At 35.7% G+C, this 20,714-nt stretch overlaps 1 protein-coding gene across 1 annotated transcript in view; it reads right to left on the bottom strand.

The window, feature by feature from the left end:
* Nucleotides 1–20,714, bottom strand: part of LOC129953762 (neuroligin-3) — a 276,340-nt gene that overhangs the window by 70,322 nt on the left and 185,304 nt on the right. Inside the window, exon 11 of the mRNA XM_056067200.1 lies at nucleotides 11,292–11,676. Coding sequence (XP_055923175.1) covers nucleotides 11,330–11,676 — 347 coding nt within the window. The 3' untranslated portion in view covers nucleotides 11,292–11,329. The remainder of the gene's footprint in view (nucleotides 1–11,291; nucleotides 11,677–20,714) is intronic.

Raw genomic sequence — 20,714 nt, 5'->3', positions numbered from 1 at the left:
TCATTCCCAAAGCAGGGAAACCCTCACACGTTAACCCTAAAGATCTACGACCAATCAGCCTATCATCCTTCCTTCTTAAAACCTTGGAAAGATTGATTGAAATTTATATCAGACATAATTTAAAACCATGTCTCATTTCCACAGCTCAACATGCTTACTCTAAGGGAAAATCAGTAGAATCAGCACTTCACTCACTGGTACGTACTATTGAACATTCCCTCGAATACAAAGAATATAACCTGGTAGCGTTCCTAGATATTGAAGGAGCTTTCAACAACGTCAGTTACCAGGCGATCACAACAGCAATGGATAAGCTGAAATTAGAGAAGTCACTCATAGATCTTATAAGTCTCATGCTCAAAAGCAGGACAATAATTTCTAACATGAGAAGTTTTACTACCACCAGATCGGTGAATCGGGGCACTCCCCAAGGTGGAGTCCTTTCGCCTCTTTTATGGAACATGGTAGTAAACGACTTACTTACAACATTGGAAACAGAAGGTTTCAAGGTGATTGCCTACGCTGATGACGTTGCGATATCCGTATCTGGGAAGCACCCCCAAGTTCTCTCGGAACTCCTACAAAATGCCCTAAACAGGCTAACTAAATGGGCTAATCAATGTGGATTGGACGTCAACCCACACAAAACAGAATTAATACTCTTCTCGAGAAGATATAAAATTCCTCAGATTAGCCCACCAAAGATTAAAGGAATACCATTAAGCTTTTCCGACCAAGCTAAATATTTGGGCCTCATTTTAGACAAAAAACTAAATTGGAAGGCAAATATTGATGAAAGAGTCAAAAAGGCTACTGTAGCGCTTTTTACTTGTAAAAAGGCCATAGGATCAAAATGGGGCTTCTCCCCAAAAATAACCCACTGGCTATACACTTCGGTAATCAGGCCGATACTCATTTATGGAGCCGTCGTATGGTGGACCGCACTGGATAAGATGGTAAATCTAAATAAACTCATTAAAGTCCAGCGGTCAGCAGGTATGTGCATCACAGGAGCACCTCGCACAACACCAACCGCAGCACTGGAAGTGCTTTTAAACCTAACACCACTTGACATCTTCTCTAAAAAGGTGGCTGCCAACTCATGTGTAAGGCTTAGAGCCACCTCTCAATGGACCAGTAACAATACTGGACATACAACCATTCTAGATAATTTCAGATCTATCCCAGATCGCTTAGACTATACCACCCCAAAAATGGTATTTGGTAAAAGATTCCATGTGTCCATCCCTTCAAGATCCTCCTGGGAAGAAGAGGGACCCCTGGAAGACGATGCGGTACACTTCTACACTGACGGTTCAAAGACCGATCACGGAGTTGGAAGTGGTATCTTTTCAGAACAACTGAATCTCAGTCTATCCTATAGACTTCCCAATCAATGTAGTGTGTTCCAGGCAGAAGTAATGGCGATAAAAGAAGCACTATCCTGGCTCAAAGAAAACGTTATATCTTGTAAGGATATACGTATCTTCTCGGACAGCCAAGCCGCTCTTAAATCTCTCGCGTCTGTCTCCACAAACTCTCGAACAGTCCACGATTGTCAATCATCTCTGAAGGAGATGACGGAACAGTTTAACATTCACCTCATTTGGGTGCCGGGCCGGGAAATTGCAAAGCCGATGAGCTCGCCAAAAACGGAACACTTCTGCCTTATGTTAGACAAAAACATAACATAGGAACACCACTTGCTACATGCAAATATCTTCTCAAGCAATATGCTTTAGAAACAACAAATACTAGATGGTCACGAAGTACCACCTGCCTGGCAACCAAGCAAATATGGCCAAGTATTGACTTAAAACGGTCAAAAGGCTTGATATCACTAAGCAGACAAAGTATAAGCTCTACAATTGGAGTAATAACGGGACACTGCCTCATAGGTAGACATGCTCTGAGGCTAGGGGTCTACACAAATGACTTCTGTAGAAGCTGCATGGACGAGGAGGAAGAGGAAACAGTCCAACACCTTCTATGTACATGTCCAGCACTCTCCATTAGAAGGAATTACTTTCTCGGTAATCCCTTCTTCGATAATACCAGTGAACTGGCAAATATTGACACAAAACGTCTCTCTAACTTTATCAAAAGCACAAAATGGTTTGTTTAAATTCATTACTCCCATGAGTAACCTCATTAGTGGTATCACAATGGACCCTTGAGGTCTACGTGTATCAATGATATCTAGACAGCCACTCTAACCTAACCTAACCTAACCTAGTCAACTAAAACGTCATATTGACTAATGAAGTTGCTCTGTAGTCGCATTTACTATCCGAAATTGACAATTGCAAATTTTTCTATTGGCTATCCAGTAGGTAGTCGCAATTTTTAAATAACGTTGTCATATCGACTATTTTGGTAGTCAATACGACATATTGGCCAGATTTCAAGTTCACTACTGACTATTATAGGACAACTTTGTTTTCTTTCGTTTAAACGACGAAAGCCAACAATCCCGCCGTTCCGACTAAGTAAAGATTGCCATATCTAAGCTGAACTCTATAATAGAGCCACTGAGCGCTGATGCAGTGCCATTCGATTTGTATAACATCGTACATTAAAGAAGTAGTAACCGTGGCATGATGGTTATTGGTTAGTGCGTCTTGGGTTCGGACCCTGCCTGTACCACCTAAAGTTTTATTCACGGGTACTGCCTCTTGCGAGGAATTGACAAATTCACCAAGACTAATTCTTGTCATCAAAAATTCGGATTCGGCTTAAAACTGTAGGTTCCTTCTATCCCTGACAACAGTACTCGCACACAGGAATGGTTGAGAGTTGTAAGTCACTAGGCCCTGGTTCACTACGGACTGTTGCGCCACCAGATTTATTTATTTTTACTTGAAAGAATAGTGCAGAGCTCACACGTCAACACTAGAGGCACTATCTTTCAAAAGTCTGTCCAATTACTAGCGTATGCTGATGACATTGACATAATTGGAAGAACTCAGCGTGATGTCAATGGGGTTTGTGAGTATTGAGGCAGAGGCAGCAAAAATGGGTTTAACGATTAAAGGGGGCAAAACAAAGTACATGCTGTCATCAATAAAGGACCTACAGCAAACACGCCTCGATCAAAACGTTACCATCGACAGACGTAACTATCAGGTAGTTAAGGAATTCGTCTACCTAGGCTCCGATGAAAACGCAAAAAACAACTCCAGCGCTGAGATCAAACGAAGAATAACTCTTGTTAACCGCTGTTTCTTGGGGCTTAATCAATTGAGTGGAAAAGTCCTCTCTCGAACCCCAAAGTCCAAAGTGTCGCAATATAAGACCCTTATCATCCTCGTCCTGCTATACGATGCAGAAGCATGGACTATGAGAAAAGCGGATGAAAGCACCTTGGGTCGTTTCGAAAGAAAAGTTATTCGTGTGATCTACGGTTCCGTATGCATCGAAGGGGGCTGGAGGAGAAGATGGAACGTCGACCTGTACGGGCTGTACAGTGACGTAGACTTAGCCAGAAGGGTAAAAGTCCAACGAATAAAATGGCTGGGTCACGTAGAGCGCATGGAAACCAATGCTCCGGCCCGGAAAGTCTTCGAATCCACACCCACAGGACAGAGCAGTAGAGGAAGACCGCGAATCAGGTGGCTCGCACAAGTGGAAAGGGACCTCACACAACTTAGAGCGCGAAACTGGAGACATCTAGCTTAGGACGGAGCTAGATGGAGAGGTTTGTTGGGTGAGGACCTAGTTCACACAGGACTGTAGTGCCAATTTAAGTAAGTAGGAAATGTTAACAGTCGAATTGTTTTTTCCCGAACACAATTCGACTCTTAACAGTCAAATATTTCTTCTTCAAAAGTCACATAGCAAGGCAATACAAATAGCTACAATTTATTTTCTTTAAAGACTTAAAGCAACTATATAATTCGCAGTTGCTCTATGTAGCCCGGATTATATCAAATCTCGATTTATTCGGGAAAATATGCGTCAAGACAAGGTGTAGTGTAATGGTCACCTTCTGATGAGCCCAACCATTACATCAGGGCGAAACGCAAATATGAACACTTTTATGCTGGTTAGTAACAGCACAAAGTTTTCAAATAATCGACAACGTAATAATGGTTGTGATTGTTCAATTGAAGCGGAGTGTATGTATGAATATAGAATATTATCTCGAAACGAAGTTTTTCTTTTTATTTGTGGTTTTTTTTCAAAAATAGATGCAACTATACTCCACACGTGAACGGGTATCCTTGTATGACTTCTATTCGTATGTGAAATGTAGGTACTTAATATAGTAGAGATATTTCTATATCTAATTTCCAATGACAAATCATCTAGCATCATAAATGCATCGAATCGCACACGTCCCTAAAACTCAATCCTGTCAAATTTGTCTTGTCAACATGCCTGTTAAACAGAACTATACACACACGCACACACAAACCATATACCCGCATACATAATGGCGGCACATATTTCTGTTTTTGCTTTCAGGGAATTCTGAAAACTCGACAAAATTATTTTGGATTGATATATGAAAGCTAGCTATCATATAATGTACTACATACTCGTATATGTAGGTGAGGGTGAATCAAATATCAATTTTTGGGTTTTCAAAAAGGCTCAGCGATAAAAAGGTGTTAAATATTAACTTATACGTAAAGTTTCAATACATTATTTTTATTTTAATTGCCTCCAGATTGTGGTTAATGAATACAAAAAGAAATGGCACAACTTATTATCCCAGATTTCAACTTATGCACTTTTAAGTTATTGCTTATTAATAAGGAGAGAAATCAAAATTTATTTTTGGTTCAGATTTTCATTTTAGTCGTCGACTAAAGGGTAAGATTAAAAGCGACAGCTTTTTTTATGACAAAACGTCAAAAACGAAATAGTTCCACGTATTTCCGAAACTAAATAATATGTGATACCTTATATTATCTTCAAACTGATGTTACAAATGGGAAAGTCAGTTTGTTTGCTTGTTTGTGTGTTTGTCCGTCCTTCACAGGAGCAATGTTATGACATGATTTTTACTTGCTACATATAGGAACTATATGGCAAGTTTTGCATTCGTGCAAAATTTCGAACTCGAGATTTTAATCAAACATGATATTACGATGGTAGAGAAGTCGAAAAAAGTGGGTCCCGCGATTCCGTCCGGTCGGTTTTGTCTGTCTGTCCACGCTCCTACAGCCTAAACCGTTGGGTCGATGGAGTCCAAACTTGGAAGTTAAGGTTTTGGGCAGATTCACGTTAGGCGTTTTTTTCATTTTTTTTTTAAGATCAAAACTAACAGTGGCCCCCATACAATTTTTTTGGTCAAAAACCGAAAATTCAAATTTTCTCAAAAACAAACCGATAGATTTTTTTTAAATTTTCTCTAAAATTTTATTTTTTAACTTGGCTTCTTTTTATAAGAAAACCATATTTTTGTATTGCTCAGGAAAGGTACCGCTCATAGAACCGTTATTTTGTTTTTTAATTTTCTCAGCAACTTATGAACTGATTTTAATAATTTTTTTTCTGAATAAGCTCCTATATTGCCTTAACAATATTTGATTAACAAAAATGCAATTTTTAATTGTTTGGATTTTTTAAAAAATATTGAATTTTTATTTTTCAAAACTCTATATCTCAAAAACGGTTTAACAATTTTTTACGAAATTCAAATTTAAGACGTATATTTACAATCGCTAAACAACTGCATACCAAAAATATTTTTAGAACAAAATTGGAAAATTTTATATATAAAAAATTAATTTAAAAAAAAACCGCTCTAACGATTTTCAAAATAAAAATTTGAAAAATCAACGGTTTTTTTATTTATAAAATGGCATTTAAATTTTTGAAGACAAACTTACTTTTCAGGTAAAATTTTGAATCTTAAAATATTATTTTTTAAATTATTTTTACTGTGCATTAGCCCGAAAGAGCGCATTATTTTGACAAAATTGTAATTACATTCCTATCTTTCATCCAAATTAATGCATTTGGTACACATTTATATGTATTTTAAAGAGTCTATCAAGAAGTATTATCTTGATAACTTTGTATACCTACCTATGTGTTTTTAAAATATTATTCTTTACGAATAAGGTTGTTTCACACATGATTTACTGGCCTTCGCCTATATAAAAAATAAATACCTACTTAGTACCTACAAGTTAAAGAAACTGGCCAGGGAGAGTATTTTCTATTAGAATCACTTTTTCAACGCATACACATTGTACCAACCTATTTATAAAGGTATTACGTACAACTTCTACAACTACTGCTCACGTGTCACTTTTTAACTAAAATCCAAAACGCACAAGAGCCTGACTGTAAACAACACTAGAACAGCAATTTCTTGTACTTGTTCGTATGCTTGTTTTTTAAATTTTAGTGAAAAAAATAGACTGAACGTAATAACTCCATGTTTGCGCTGAAAACTTAAGAAGGAATGTAGTATGTACCTTCTAGGCACCAATAACATTCCTTCATTATCATCATAAACATGTCCTTATCTATCTATCTGCATAAAGCTAAGCACTCCAAGTGAACTATTCTATGGTCGTTTTAGACATCTACCTGCTTCCTAACTACACAACCAATAGGCGATCGCCTTACAATTTAAACATTCATGGTCTGCCTCTTTCTTATCTTATTTATTTTCCATCCTGGTTCTTCTAATATGAAATTACAATAAAGCTATCTAAAGGAAAAAAGCTTTTAAGGAACAAGTTGAATCTATATGAATCGCATTGTAGCTTTATAGGTAATAGAAACCATTTTTCATATACAAAGATCGTACACAAGTAAAACAAGACTTATGAATGTAAATAAAAACAAATATCGGTAAAAGATCCTAAACAGCTGACTTAAGCTGTTTGTTTCATCCCCTTATTATATACAATATTAAGCCATTTTGTTTGTTAAATAAAGTGCATTGATATACATAAAACAAAAACAAATTCATCAACCTTCATATGGAAGCTCTTTATGTGAAAACATACACAAGGATAGACTCAAATAAAATGAAGGAAATTTTGTTGACTTTTTGGGTCGAAAATTAATTATCTCCCTTATTTTGCTGGCTGCTTATGGGAATATGAATAATATTTTTCTCTCGCTCCCGCTGAATTTCTCCACTTTCGATACTAACGCCACGCCAACGACTCGGCATCTGGTCGCCCTAAAAGTTTCTGCTCATGAGAGTACTATGGTTTTCATATACAAAGATCGTGCGATTTTTTGACAATTCAAATGGCATTTATATCTTTGAAGCCAAACTTATTTTACAGGTATATTTTTAAATCTCATATAAATTCTTTTTTAAACAGACTCTTTGCATACAGGAGCAAGTTCGTGCGACCCAGTCGTGCATTTTATTTGTATGGGGGTAGTTACGAGAATGGAGAGTGTTTTAAGCTATTTTTTTACCGCTGTTAAATATTTCATTCACTGCTCATTCGAGCTAAAATATGCACCGGCAACACTTATAATTAGACATTTAATTTTTTTTAACATCAATTAGAAGCATAACTTTAGGTGTTGCCTGCTTTTGGACCTATCATCGTTAGGGTTCTTATAATGACAAAAACGCAGGAAACTATACTCAAACACTATTAAATATGGGAAATGGGCAGTTAAAACTGATACCTTGGGCAATGTGACACAATTTTTTTAATGTAATACAGAGTTATTCAACTTCTGCGACCGAGTCACATGTTACCTTTTTCGTTCTCTGCTGCCAACATCGAGAACCGGTGGCAACATTGCCAAGAAGCGATCAGTAGCCGCCTCAAGAAAACCCTAGTTTGAAATATCGGCAAGCGAGTAGAGAAAAACAACGGGCTACATGCCCGTTGCTTTATACAAAAATGAGAGCTGCTTACGAGCTCTATGAGCACAAGAGGAGTGAGGGACGCCGAATTTTCAGAAGGAAAAAAAGAGAGAGCATGAAAAGTGTGCGGTCGAAGAAGTTGAGATGTAAGTACAAAGTTTTGTAAGCAGGTCAAACGAAGTTTACAAGTGGCTAAATCTTGAACCGAAGTCAGAAAAACATGAAAGTGGAATCATTTATAGAAGAACCACAATCAATGCTGCGAATATGAAAAACCACTTCTTTAGACTGTATACCAGCAACGACAAAATGAATTCCATGGTCAGGCAGGATGATTCATTCAATAAAGTTGACGAAAGCCAACAATCCCATCTTCCCGGATTAGATGAAGTCGAAATTTCAATATCTACCATAAGATGAAGTCTAACAAAGTCCCTGGAACAGATAGCTTGAATACAGGTGCAAATAATTTGTTAAGGAGTTTAGTTGATGAAAAAGAACTTCCAAAATTCAATAAATTTACTTCGTTTTTGGAAAAACGTTTCCGAAGTCTTGAAGTTTTCGATCAAAAGTATCAGAGTACTTCAAAATACACCAAATTTGATCGAGGTCCAATGTTGCTAAGCAAAAATTTAAGCCTGCTAAACCAGCTGTTGTTCGACACTGTTGAAAGTATGTATGCTGCTTCTTTTGTCAGCAGAGACATCATTCTTTGTTGCATGTAAGCCAACAAGTGCAGAATGACAATTTCCAAAAAAATCCGGCACATCTTCTTCGAGATTTCCAACACAGCCGAGAGCAACTACCTCAAATGTAGTTCAAACAACAATGAATGCAAATGCCTTCGAATTCCAACCCAACAATGATGCTCAAAATTCAACCACCTTGAACTATCACACATCATATGGTGATCGAGATTTCTCTCACCAAATGTAATTAGTAACCGTTATAGCTAAGGCCCGTTCTTTAGACGGCCAGTTACATTTTTTTAGATCCATGATTGATACAGGTTCTGAATCTTCCTTCATTACTGAAGAAGCTGCTCAGTTGCTAAATTGAAAAAATTGAGGACATGTGTCGAGGTATCAGGGCTGTGGTTGGTCGCAGAACACTGTACAGGTACAGATAATATCTTGCCACTCACCGTTTCAAACTGCCTTAAAGGCATTCACATTTAAGTCGCTTAATGTCCTTCTACCAACCCAAAGAATGGTGCCTGACACATGGAAACACTTAATTGGACTTCCGTTGGCAGATCTACATCTCCATGAATTTTCACCCATCGATTTACTTTTTGGCAGTGACGCTTGTGCCCAAATATTTCTACCGGAAATTAAACGTCCGGAAGACAGCACCGGACCTATGGCACAAAACACGGAATTGGGCTGGATTGTACTAGGAAGAGTTTCAACACATCCACGTCAACAAATCCGCAATTTCTTTGAAACAACTGATTTGATCCTTCAACTACAGAAGTTTTGGGAAATGGAAGAGTTTCCGTTTCAATTCCATGAGACCGAAGAAAACGTAGCTTGCGAAGCACATTTCGAAAAATATACTCGACGTTTAACTAATGTAGATACCAAGTAAAAATGCCATTCAAAAATGACATGTTGCCAAAGATGGAATCCAGTCGACAGATGGCATATCGACGTTTTCTTCATCTTGAAAAAGAAGCTTGAAGCTAACGCAATTCTTCGAGCTGACTACATAAAATTTATCAAAGAATATGAGACACTCCATCACATGGAGCAGATTAGTAGCGATGATGAGATACTCAACACACCAAACCACTTCATCTTACCGCATCATACAAGGAATCAAGCACAACTACGAAGACTCGAGTTGTTTTTGATGCTGCTTCGAAAGATTCGAATGGAAAATCTCTCAATGATTATCTTCTGGTTGGTCCAAAGTTACAAACATCTATTATAGATCTTGCCATACAATGGTGAATACACTGATATACTTTTACGGCCAACATACAAAAGATGTACCGACAAATTTTGGTGAGTCATCTAGATTCCTTCTACCAAATCATCATGTGGAGAGAAAACTGAACAAGACCTTTGAAGCTTAACAAGCTCAAGACTGTAACTTTTGGAACGGCAAGTGCTCCTCAGCATTGTTAGCCCTATTTTGAAAATTGCACCGCTTTATTCTTCTCAACAACGCGTACAAAAGCTTCTCTGGCGTAATGTTTGAAAGTTTAAATCCCTTCGTCAACAACCTGATAGGCCCTTATCAATGTGGACTTAGATCAGAAAAATCCACAGTCGATACACATCGAGACAGATCCCGGAAAAAAACTCAAGAACATCAAATTGACACCCAACATCTTTTGATCGTTTTCAAGGCCGCATATGACAGCAATAATTAATATTTACGATCTATTTAATCATGTCTAGTTTTGGCATCCCTGCCAGAAAGAATTTAAACAATGAAATCGAACCTTTCGATGTCAAAAAAAGGCTTAAGACAAGTTATATACGTCATGAAATATTGCAGAGCTCCCACGTAAATATTAGAGGCATAATCTTTCAAAAGTCTGTCGAATTACTCTGTTTCCAGATGACATTGACATAATCGGAAGAGCTCAGCTTGAAACAAAGAACATGCTGTCTTCAAGAGAGTACCTACAACACCAACGTCTTTTTTAAAACGTCGCCATTGACAGATTTACCTTTGGGGTAGGTAAGGAGTTAGTCTACCTATGAATGCAGAAAAAAACATCAAGACTATCATACCCATCCTTCTTCATGGTGCAGGAGCATTATCTATGACAAGGTCGGGTCTTTCATCCAATATCCGGTTCTATTCGATAAAAAAGTTCTTCGTTTGATCTACGGTCCCATATACATAGAAAATGAGTGAAGGAAAAGATGGAACGACGAGCTGTACAGCGGAACATAAAAGTATGAAGCTTGAGATGTGTGGTTTATGTATAGTCTTTGAATTCACATGACAGAGCAGTAGAGGAAGGCCGCAGATTACGCAAGAGTGTTGAAATCTGGCTATGGACTAAGGTAGATCGAGAAGTTTGTGGGTTTGGCCTTTGTTTACACAAGACTGTGGTACCACCTTTATTAAGTAAGTACATTTTAGTACCCTCTTATAAGCGACCTTAAGAGATAAAGTCGGATTATCAAACTTGATACTCTTGTTATTATTTCAAATGTTAGTTTTACTGAAATTATTATTATACATTTTTTTATCCACAAGTTTGTGAACCACCCTAAGGTATTAACATACGAACGTATACAAGTGTGTAGGAAAGGTATACAATGTTTCATTTATGAAAAGAGGATAGAAGAACTAATAGAAATTTTATCTAAGGTGAAAATGGGAAAATTTCAATTCTGTCCAATTTGGAAAATTAGGTATCTGCCTTCCATAAGGTATACATATATGAGTATATAAAGATAGATTCCTAGGCACATAGATACATATATAAATCATCTAAAACATCAATACGAGTATCACTCACCAAGATGACTATAATTCTAGTTCGAACACCGTCACCTATCAGACTCTCATTTCGTCGATTGCCGCCTGGGGCACTTGTTGCTGCAGATGAGCTCCCGCATTCGTTGTCATGCCAATGCTGTCCTGCTGATGTTGCTGTTGCTGCTGTTGCTGGTGGTGGTGTTGAATTTTCATTGTTCCCCCACCACCACCTCCTCCACAAAGAGCACTTCCACTACTGCTACTACTGCTGTTTACACTGCTCGTTTGTGTCTGCTCTGACACATTGCTGCTCGTGCCTCCAAGTCCTGATGATGCGGTTCGGATTGGTGGCCGAGGTGCTCGAATATGATGGACACCCATCACACTACCATTGGGCTGGTGTTTGTTTTGTAGATGTTGGCCATCTAAAATTAAAAAAAATATATCAAGGAAGAAAATGATAAAATATCTACAAACATGAGTTATAAGTGAATATGAGCACTGAACACTTATCGTATAGACACGTACAAGTTTTTAGAGGTATTTTATGCTGAGACCTTTAAAATTATGTCTTTTTTTATGATTAAAATTTTCATAAAGAAATTTACACTTTCTAAGGAAAATTAATATTTTGTTTGTCTCAAAATTATTTCGTAAGCCTGAAGTTTGATTAAAGGGAGAAAACTTAGCAAGATCATTACATTATGTTTAAGCTTGATTCAGTGCGCTACCATATCATTACCCGTTTTTTTGGAATCTGTATGTTTAAAAATGAAAGTTTTGGCTGTATGTCATCGATAAACTCAAAAACTACTGGACCGATAATTATAAAAAATGGTATATATATGAATTTTTCTACAAAGGAAGTTTTGTATGATTTGCTTATTAGTAACTTCTGCCCCATTCAAACGATTGTCACGATAATTAGCATAATGATTTATTTTTAATGGGTAAGATAAATATGATGTTCTTATTAATGGAAGTTACCAACAGATGGCGCTTCCATGTATCAAGTACAGATAACCTTTTCGATCGTGATTGCAACACACTATCGATTCAAACGAAGTGGGGGTATGCATTGGGACAGATTTTCCGCCGTTGATTCCAGAATAACGTATTGCGTAGTGGAGGTCATAGATGCACCCGTTGGTACAAGCAAAACTTTTCTTATTTCACTGATGGCAACACTGAGGCACAAACATGCAACATCAGTGAAAAAACTGGAATAGGAAAAATACTCCAAACGTGTCAAATTATCATATAGGGCGAATGCACAATGTCTCACAAGAAAGCATTGGAAGCGCTTGATCGTACGCTGTGAGATTTGAGAGCAAACAGACGGATCAACTAGCATTCGTGTAAAACTATAACAGGATGCATCGGCTAGAAAGTTGTTAAAAAATTAATTGATATTGGAAATGGGCAAATGGAAATTCATGAATTTTTACAATGGGTCATATGCAAAAAAGATCAGTTCAAGCTCTTTACTCACTTCTCTGAGAACTTTCTTAGAGTGGTATGCAAGAAAAATATAGAGACCGAGATCGATCTCAAGCTGTGAGTTCGAACTCAAAGTGTTGAGATTTATCTCTCGACAAAAGCTCTATGTGAGAAAGTTCTAGTTTTGATACAAAAAAAGATGAGCAAACGCTCGATTGTATGACATCGATCTCACAAATGGTTGAGGATGGGTTTTCTCTACTCAGTTAATAAGCAACCATCAAAATGGACGAGTTTCCAAATAATTTCGATACAAATCGTGTTTATAAAAATAGAAGATGTCCAATTAGTGAAGGTTTTCGAAAATTGTATAGATTTAGTGAAACAGGTGTGCAATTATTGACAGACGAGTTTTTGGGCCCAATCCTAGAAACACGCGGTGGTGCTTTGACTCATCAAGAAAAAATGAGGATTTTTCTGCGTCATATAGGAGATCCTGCTTTAATTTTTTCAAATTTATTTTGGCTTTAAAATGTAATTACATGTTACATTAAGTTAAGTTAATTACTTGTTCTAACTATTTAACTGTAAATACTATAAGAGATGAAAAATCCCTACCACTAGTTTCTTAGGAATACTCCATTTTATATGAGTGGATTACAATAGTAATCCGCGCGACGACTGCAGGGTTAAATGCTTCTATGATTTTCTTCTCCAGTAAAACTTTATTAAGTTTCAGTTACAAGAAATTCACTAAGATGGTTAGTCTTATGGTTTATAATTACACTTTCATTTTCGCTTTCAGAAGTCATTTTTCCTTCTTGACTCGACTGACCGCTCAGAAACTACTGAGTCAGAACTCTAGAGAATGAACTCGTTTTTTTGTATATGAAACTGAATCCGAGTCCCAGTCTGCTCGATCGATCTCACATGAGAGTTCAAGCTCGTCAGCTCTGACTTTGAGAACTTTCTCATCTTTAAGCATATGACCCAATATATCAAAACACTGTCAGCAAACTTCAGTAAGATCACAGAAAGCATCAACGAATTTGTGGAAGAGCAGAAGCTTAAAACATCGATATCAATACCATACAATTCAACCATTAAGCGTGTAATACCCAACGAAACCACAGCATATAAGTCCATCGATACTGTGGAGAATCAAGACTGTGCTGTCAACCATCCAACTGAATTCTTGAATTCGCTTGATTTGCAAGGCATGCCAACTCACGTTTTTACATTGAAAATTGGCGTGACCATCATGGCTGAAGCACAAACACGCTTCAGCTTCGGCTTCGTCTGCGTTACAATGGGCTTGCTTCGAGGATGCTTTGAATGACATTTCTATTATTTCATCCCACTAAAGAGCAAAATATTTTGTTGGTTGAAATTTTTTTTGCAGCTGTTGAGCTGTCAGACAAAGCAAATGTTCAGATAATTGAACTAGAGCTTACGTTTGGAGTCACATTACGTTACATTACGTTCTTTTCATTACGATTGTCAAACGAAACGTGAGGTCGAAGTTTCATTGTGATAGCATGCATTGAATTCCTATGGCTGAACTCGTAAACGTCAGGCGAAGCCGCAGCTGAAGTGTGTTTGTGATTCAGCCATCATTCTTCTTCGAAACATGAATCCACTAAGACTTTATAATTAGGTGACAATTGCTCACTTTATATCAAGTGAAAATTTTACGTTTATACGGTTGGTTGATTTTATACAAATATAAGACAAAATTTGCTGAAACTTTTAAATAATTTTGTATTTTTCAATTAATTATTGTTGGTTGGAAGACTTTAGCGAACAAAATAAATTGGTAAGCTCATTGGAAGACAATTTTCTCGACAGATAACAGAGAATATGGAAATTTTTTTCGAAGTGAAAAGAATATATCATGCAAATCATTAAAATATATTAAATATAAAAATAGTGAAACAACAATACCCGTGTTTTGTTGGAAAATCTATCAATAGCATAGTAGGATTTAACACGAATAACAAAAACAATATCCGCAGTATGAATACTTCCGATAAAAGTTAAAATAGAATCTTACTACGGATGGGTTTTTGACATTTATACGAGTCTCGAATGGATCTTATGTGATTTCGTTCTCAAATGTTGGCACGATTGATATTGCATTTGTATCTGGATGGTTGTGTTCGTTGAGTAGTTGTGCGTTTGGAATAATGTGTTTTTCATTGGAGGGAAAAAATAAATCAGTTAGTGTTGATATTATTTATTTTTGTTAATGAAAATGGACTAACTGGGTTTATTTTGCAAGCGAAAACAATAGAAGAGATAATTAAGTTTTGCTATGTTTCCACCAAAGTTTATCTCAGTTTAGATTAAATAAATCTTTTTGGTGTTTCCACCGCACAAGAAGATTTAAAAATGATTAAGTTTGACAGCACTTTCTAAAATGCGAATGGTGTTTCTGTGAAGTACAAGTGAGATAGTTTGATTCGTGTTAAACAATTCAAAACAGAACAGTTCAGCACCATATAAGAATATGCTACCTGCTCCATGTGTTTTTTTTGTTTTTAATTTGATTAAAACAGAACTATATTTTTTATACACAAACATGCAAATAAACAGACCATAACGCATTATCTGTAAAACCAACTTCTCCACACAGGTTTTTCTTCACAAATTTTGACTCGACTCCGATCTACGACCTGAATCGAGGCGAAAGAAGCTCATTTCAACTCGATTTAGGTATATAAAGGATTCAGGCAGCCTTAAGCTCAAATTGAAGTTTTTATTGTATGTCAAATTGTTTGGTTTAAACTTTATGCAGACGTATTTTCTTGATTTCGATAGTCAACTATCAAAAATCAATTAAGACGATTTCACCCCTGGTCTGAATTTCGCTATTTTTTTTTATTTTTTGATAAATTAATCTGGCAAATAATCAATTGTATCAACTTTCAAATATAAAAACCGGACAACTGCGGATCGTTTTTTTGGAAATTTCTCACTGTACTATATATGGAATACCAAAAAAACACGGCTAATGAAGCAGCCAATAACGACAATCTTATACAAAATTTTAATCCCTTTTTCGTCGTTCCTTCAAACATTGACTTCTTATTTCTTTCGTTTTTGTAGTTTTTAAATTTTTTCACAATCTTTTTAAATCCTGGAAGCTTTTGTTGTTATTTCCTGTCCAAAAACTTTTTGCGAATCAAAAAAATTGAATGATGTTGTTTGTTTTGTTTAAGCTTAAGTAGCTTAGGAACGAAAACCTTGAAAGTTTCTCTCGATATTAGTATAAAAGTCAAATCTCTATCCGCAGTAGGATTTCTTTTTACATTTTATCGGCTGTGATTCTGCTACTGATGTTTTATTTGTTTTGCATTATTTGTTTTCTACTGTATTACTAATGACAAAAACACGGATATTAGTATTGGTCTTTTTTTATAGACTGTTTAAATATATAGGGTGATTTTTCAAAAAACAAATAAATTGACAAAACTACATAAAATCTTGATTTGAATCGATAATACGGTCCAAATAAATTAATGTTTGAAGATTACTTCATGCAAATGTTGATCTTGACTGCGCCTCAAATGGTTATCCACTTAGTCCAATTCATACGCTTTCCAACATTTCGGCCGGTATCTCACGAATAAATGCTTCAATGTTGTCTTCCAATGCGTCAATTGAAGTGGGCTTGTCTGTATCGACATGAGCTTTAACATAGTGTAAAGACGTTAAATCACAAGATCTAGGCGGCTAATTGACCGGTCCCGAACGTAAAACAAAAGGTTCACCGAACTTGAATGTCAATAAGTTATTGTTACGCTGGCATATGCCACCGTATTGTTAAAACCACATGTCATACAAGTCAAGCTCTTGCATTTTTGGCAAAAAAAGTTGGTTATCATCTCACGGCAGCGCTCACCATTCACAGTTACGTTACGATTCGCACTAAACACAATTTTGTCGGTAAAAAAGTGGATCTTCGGCCAACTCTCCAAGAGAACAATTCTTGCACCAGCTGTATTTTGAAAAGCAACACATCTAAATCCTTGCGCAAGATTTGACAATTGATGGTCATCATTTACACGGGTCGATACAGCTGCGATATTTTCTTCAGTTCGCACTGTACGTAAGGGTGTTGGTGGTTTAATGTTCAACAAAGTTAATTTGGTGCGAAATTTAGTCATAATAGCCCGAATAGCCGCTTCAGTGGGTCGATTAAACTGACCATAAAATGGAAGAAGCGCGTTATGAACTTTCTTAACAGTTTTCGCATTTTGATAATAAACTTCAATTATTTGCAAGCTTGGTCGTTTTTAAGACCTTAAACTGACCATAAAATGGAAGAAGCGCGTTATGAACTTTCTTAACAGTTCTCGCATTTTGATAATAAAATTCAATTATTTGCAAGCTTGGTCGTTTTTAAGACGATTGATGGTTAAGTTATAAACCAAACTGAAGTAAAACAAAACAAGAAACATTTGTCAGCTGTTTGAACCAGTGTTGCCAAAAAGATAATAGCTAAGAAATCACTCTTATTTTCGTATAATGATTACGGCTTTCGGACCTATGATTTTGTTGCCAGAGGTACAGATAGATTATGATGTATTATCTTTTTCAGTGTATCCACAATAAGTAATGGAAGTTCTTTATAAACAATTCAAAATATTAAAAAAAGGTGCGTAACGTCTTTGCCGTTCAGTTTTGCTAGTTATTCCGTTTCTTCGTACTTCCTTCAACTGACTGACTGTTTTCGGTCCCAAATTATTTGATTTTGCATTTTTGAAAAAGTTCACCTATATTTTCATGAAATTGAGAAACTAAGTCATATATGCAATCAACTACAACCTTTCTGTGGCGTATCTGATGGCTAAGACTCAGTTGAACTTCGCAATAGTCTTCAAGATCTTCGAAATTTTTCATACCAAACAACCTTATTCAGAATCGCATACAAGTCATTATGTTTGGTAGTCTTTCGCATGAAATATTAAGCAATTTCGCTATATAGTCCACATGTATTCAGGCGTTAGAGTTAAAAAAAAACTACACTTTTCTATCAATTGTGTCCAAGGCTGCTTTACAGTCAACAGTCAACTTATTTATTCTTATTTTTGCCTAGAAAAGTTCACGGAATGCTTCTTAAGTCAAAAATATTATCTCTAGTGCAATAGCCGTTTTAACGTAATTCTTCATCTGCTACAGGCACTTCCAGAATAGGGCCAGAAAGAAGAGGTTTTACATAAAGAAAGGACTGGTAAAATAATATTTGGACTCAAAGGCTTCTGAAAGTGCTCTTGTAATAGGAGTACCGAAAGATTACTGCTTGTTTGAAGACTTTTACCGTTGATTTCGTGTTTTTCTATCCAAAATTCTTAAGCGTCAATATAGCACGTCAATTTTTGAAAATTTGTGGCGTGTCTTTCACTAGATCCCTTTTACATAACATTTTTTCTTTAACATTTGGAGATATAAATACAACAGAAATGAGAAAATATTTTAAATAAATTATAGCTCTGAATGGCTAAGATTTTTTTTTTTTTTTTCAAAAAAGATTTAAAAAGTGTTCCAAAAGAATGCGTTCGTAAAGTTTTAAACATTTTTTTGGTGCAAAATTTTACTATAATTGTAATTCAAATTATTTATTATTTTTAATAGGTAAAGAAATATCATTTGGACTTATGGATAATAAAATTCCAAATATTAGTCTAAAACTAGATTTATGTAAATATAAACCTGCATAAGTCTTAATCGTAATTTTTAGTTAATCAGCAAGCTATTAACATTTAATATTGATGACAATCCGCTTTTATGGACACATTTCTATATACCACGCTCCGCATTTACATTTTATGCTTTAAAATGGTGTTTTATTGCTTGTGTCATATAATTTTAGGCCAATTTGAGTGGGTAACAAATAATATGCTATCTCAAAAAAGATGTTATTTCAAAATAAATTCAATAAAGAAAAATTAAAGCAATTTTTCATTTTTCTAACAGATATTCTCTTTATATAACTTTTCCCTTATAAATAAATTTTAAAGAATGTTAAGAAAAAAAAAATAACTTTATGCAAATATCGACAGCTTATTTATCGTCATCATCGTTAACGAGCTGAACTCACTCTAAGAAATTCATTCAACCATAAATTAGCTATATAGGCCATATTTATATCTTATTATACAAATCGTTCAATATAAATTCTATCTTATAAAGAGAGATTATTTCCTAAGCCTTTAAGACGAATATACGCAGGCAGTTGGGAAGCTATAAAATTCAAACCATTAACTCGGCAATTATCAATCTATTAACCTTGAATCCGTTCGCAGTTTATGAAGATAATTTGTTCAAGTGGGACACAGATATGTCTTGTTGTTATATTTACAATTTGTCACAAAATTTATGCTTATTATAATTTTTTTTTATTTTTAAATCTTAACTCAAAGTTAATGACTCGTTTGCGTGCGCTAGTTATTTCAATCACAGAGGAATCTAGGCTTCAGAAATTAAATCAAATTCTTTGTAGAGTTGGTATAGAAAAATGTAGATACCTACGCTTCCTTTTTGTTGGAGAAAAAAAAAAGAATGCATCGGATTATCGTGACTTTGCCTAATTGCCTCGCCTATTTTCTGTCTTGCAAAAGGCATCACTGTAGTGCGGTTTAAGTCCTTAAGGGAACATTAATTTTGTTTTTGTAATTCTTTTTGTGTCTAACCCCTTGAGCTCATTCCCCATTTCGTTGTCATCGTCGTTCTAACATTCTTTGTTTACAGGGTTAAAAAAAACCTTCTATCCTTTTATTGTGAATGAACAGATTTTGTGGATAAAACTCTTTTGTTGTTCGACTATGACGACGAACGGGCGTATGGAAGTCTTGAGATAGCTTAAGAAAAAAAAATTCGGTAAGGGCTTCTTTTTTTTACATTTTTTAACAACTCTAAGGCTTAACGAAAAGAAATCCTAAACGGTTTAATAAGCAATTTAGCACCAAAACTTAGAGCATCAAAAGAAAAGAAAGTAAAAAAAACCAACAAAGCGTTACAAAAGAAAAGATGTATTCTCTCCCACGCAGAACTTATGGCGTTTGAGGTAGAAATTACTTTATATAGAAGTTGTTTTCCAGAGCTCAATATATTTTCCAAAGAAGATGAATAAAAAGATGCATAGGTGCCTATCTATAGATATACACATTTGTGGATTTAGAAAATCGATTTCTGGTATTAGGTCGTAGCTCGCATCTCTGGCATTTATCTGTATGCGTAATAATTTGTTTAAGCAGAGAGGGATCTACTAATGTTTGTCCTTGAACTTTTTTTTTTTTTTATTTTTACCTTTTAGAAAGAATTTATACTTCAAAGATGTATAGGCTTTTTTCGGCATGTCAACGTTCTGCTTGTCCACAATCAACATTTCGAACAACAAACATGACATTTGTTGGATTATGTTAATTGAGCTTGAAGTTCGTTTAGAACCCTTCACATTTAAATTTGGACGAGTCGTGAATGTTGTTCAGTAGTAAGTTTTTCATTTTGAAATACATTAAGTAAGAAACTGTCAAAAACTCCAGACTGAAAACCAAACGTCTAAAAAACACCAGTTAAATTGTCTTATTTCAAACAATTTCTCAATTACTGGACCTAAATCTCAATGCAAACCATTCAATTGAGTTCAAGACCAAAAAGAAGTAGACGCCTTCTTATTAAATTAATCTTTTGAGAATCACTGTCAACCAGATTAAACATATTCCGATTTCCGATAAACGCTAGACACGATTCCGGCATCATTGATGTCTTAACTTTACGAGGTGCTAACATCGACTCGGAACATTACCTAGTTGTATTCAATGTAGCTCTTAGGGTTTTTAGACCTAAATAAAAATAAGCAGTTGCTGGTAGAAGATACAACAGAAGTAAACCCTTTTGATACGATCTACTTTTGGCGCCAATGCGATCTATTGAGAACCAGTTTTAACATTGCCAAGAAGCCGCAGACCAATGTAGCCAAATAACAGACAAACAAAACGGTGCTGTAAAGAAGGACGAG

Source organism: Eupeodes corollae, chromosome 1 (genome assembly GCF_945859685.1).
Source record: "Eupeodes corollae chromosome 1, idEupCoro1.1, whole genome shotgun sequence".
Classification (NCBI taxonomy): Eukaryota; Metazoa; Arthropoda; class Insecta; order Diptera; family Syrphidae; genus Eupeodes; species Eupeodes corollae.
This window is presented reverse-complemented; position numbering and strand designations above follow the sequence as displayed.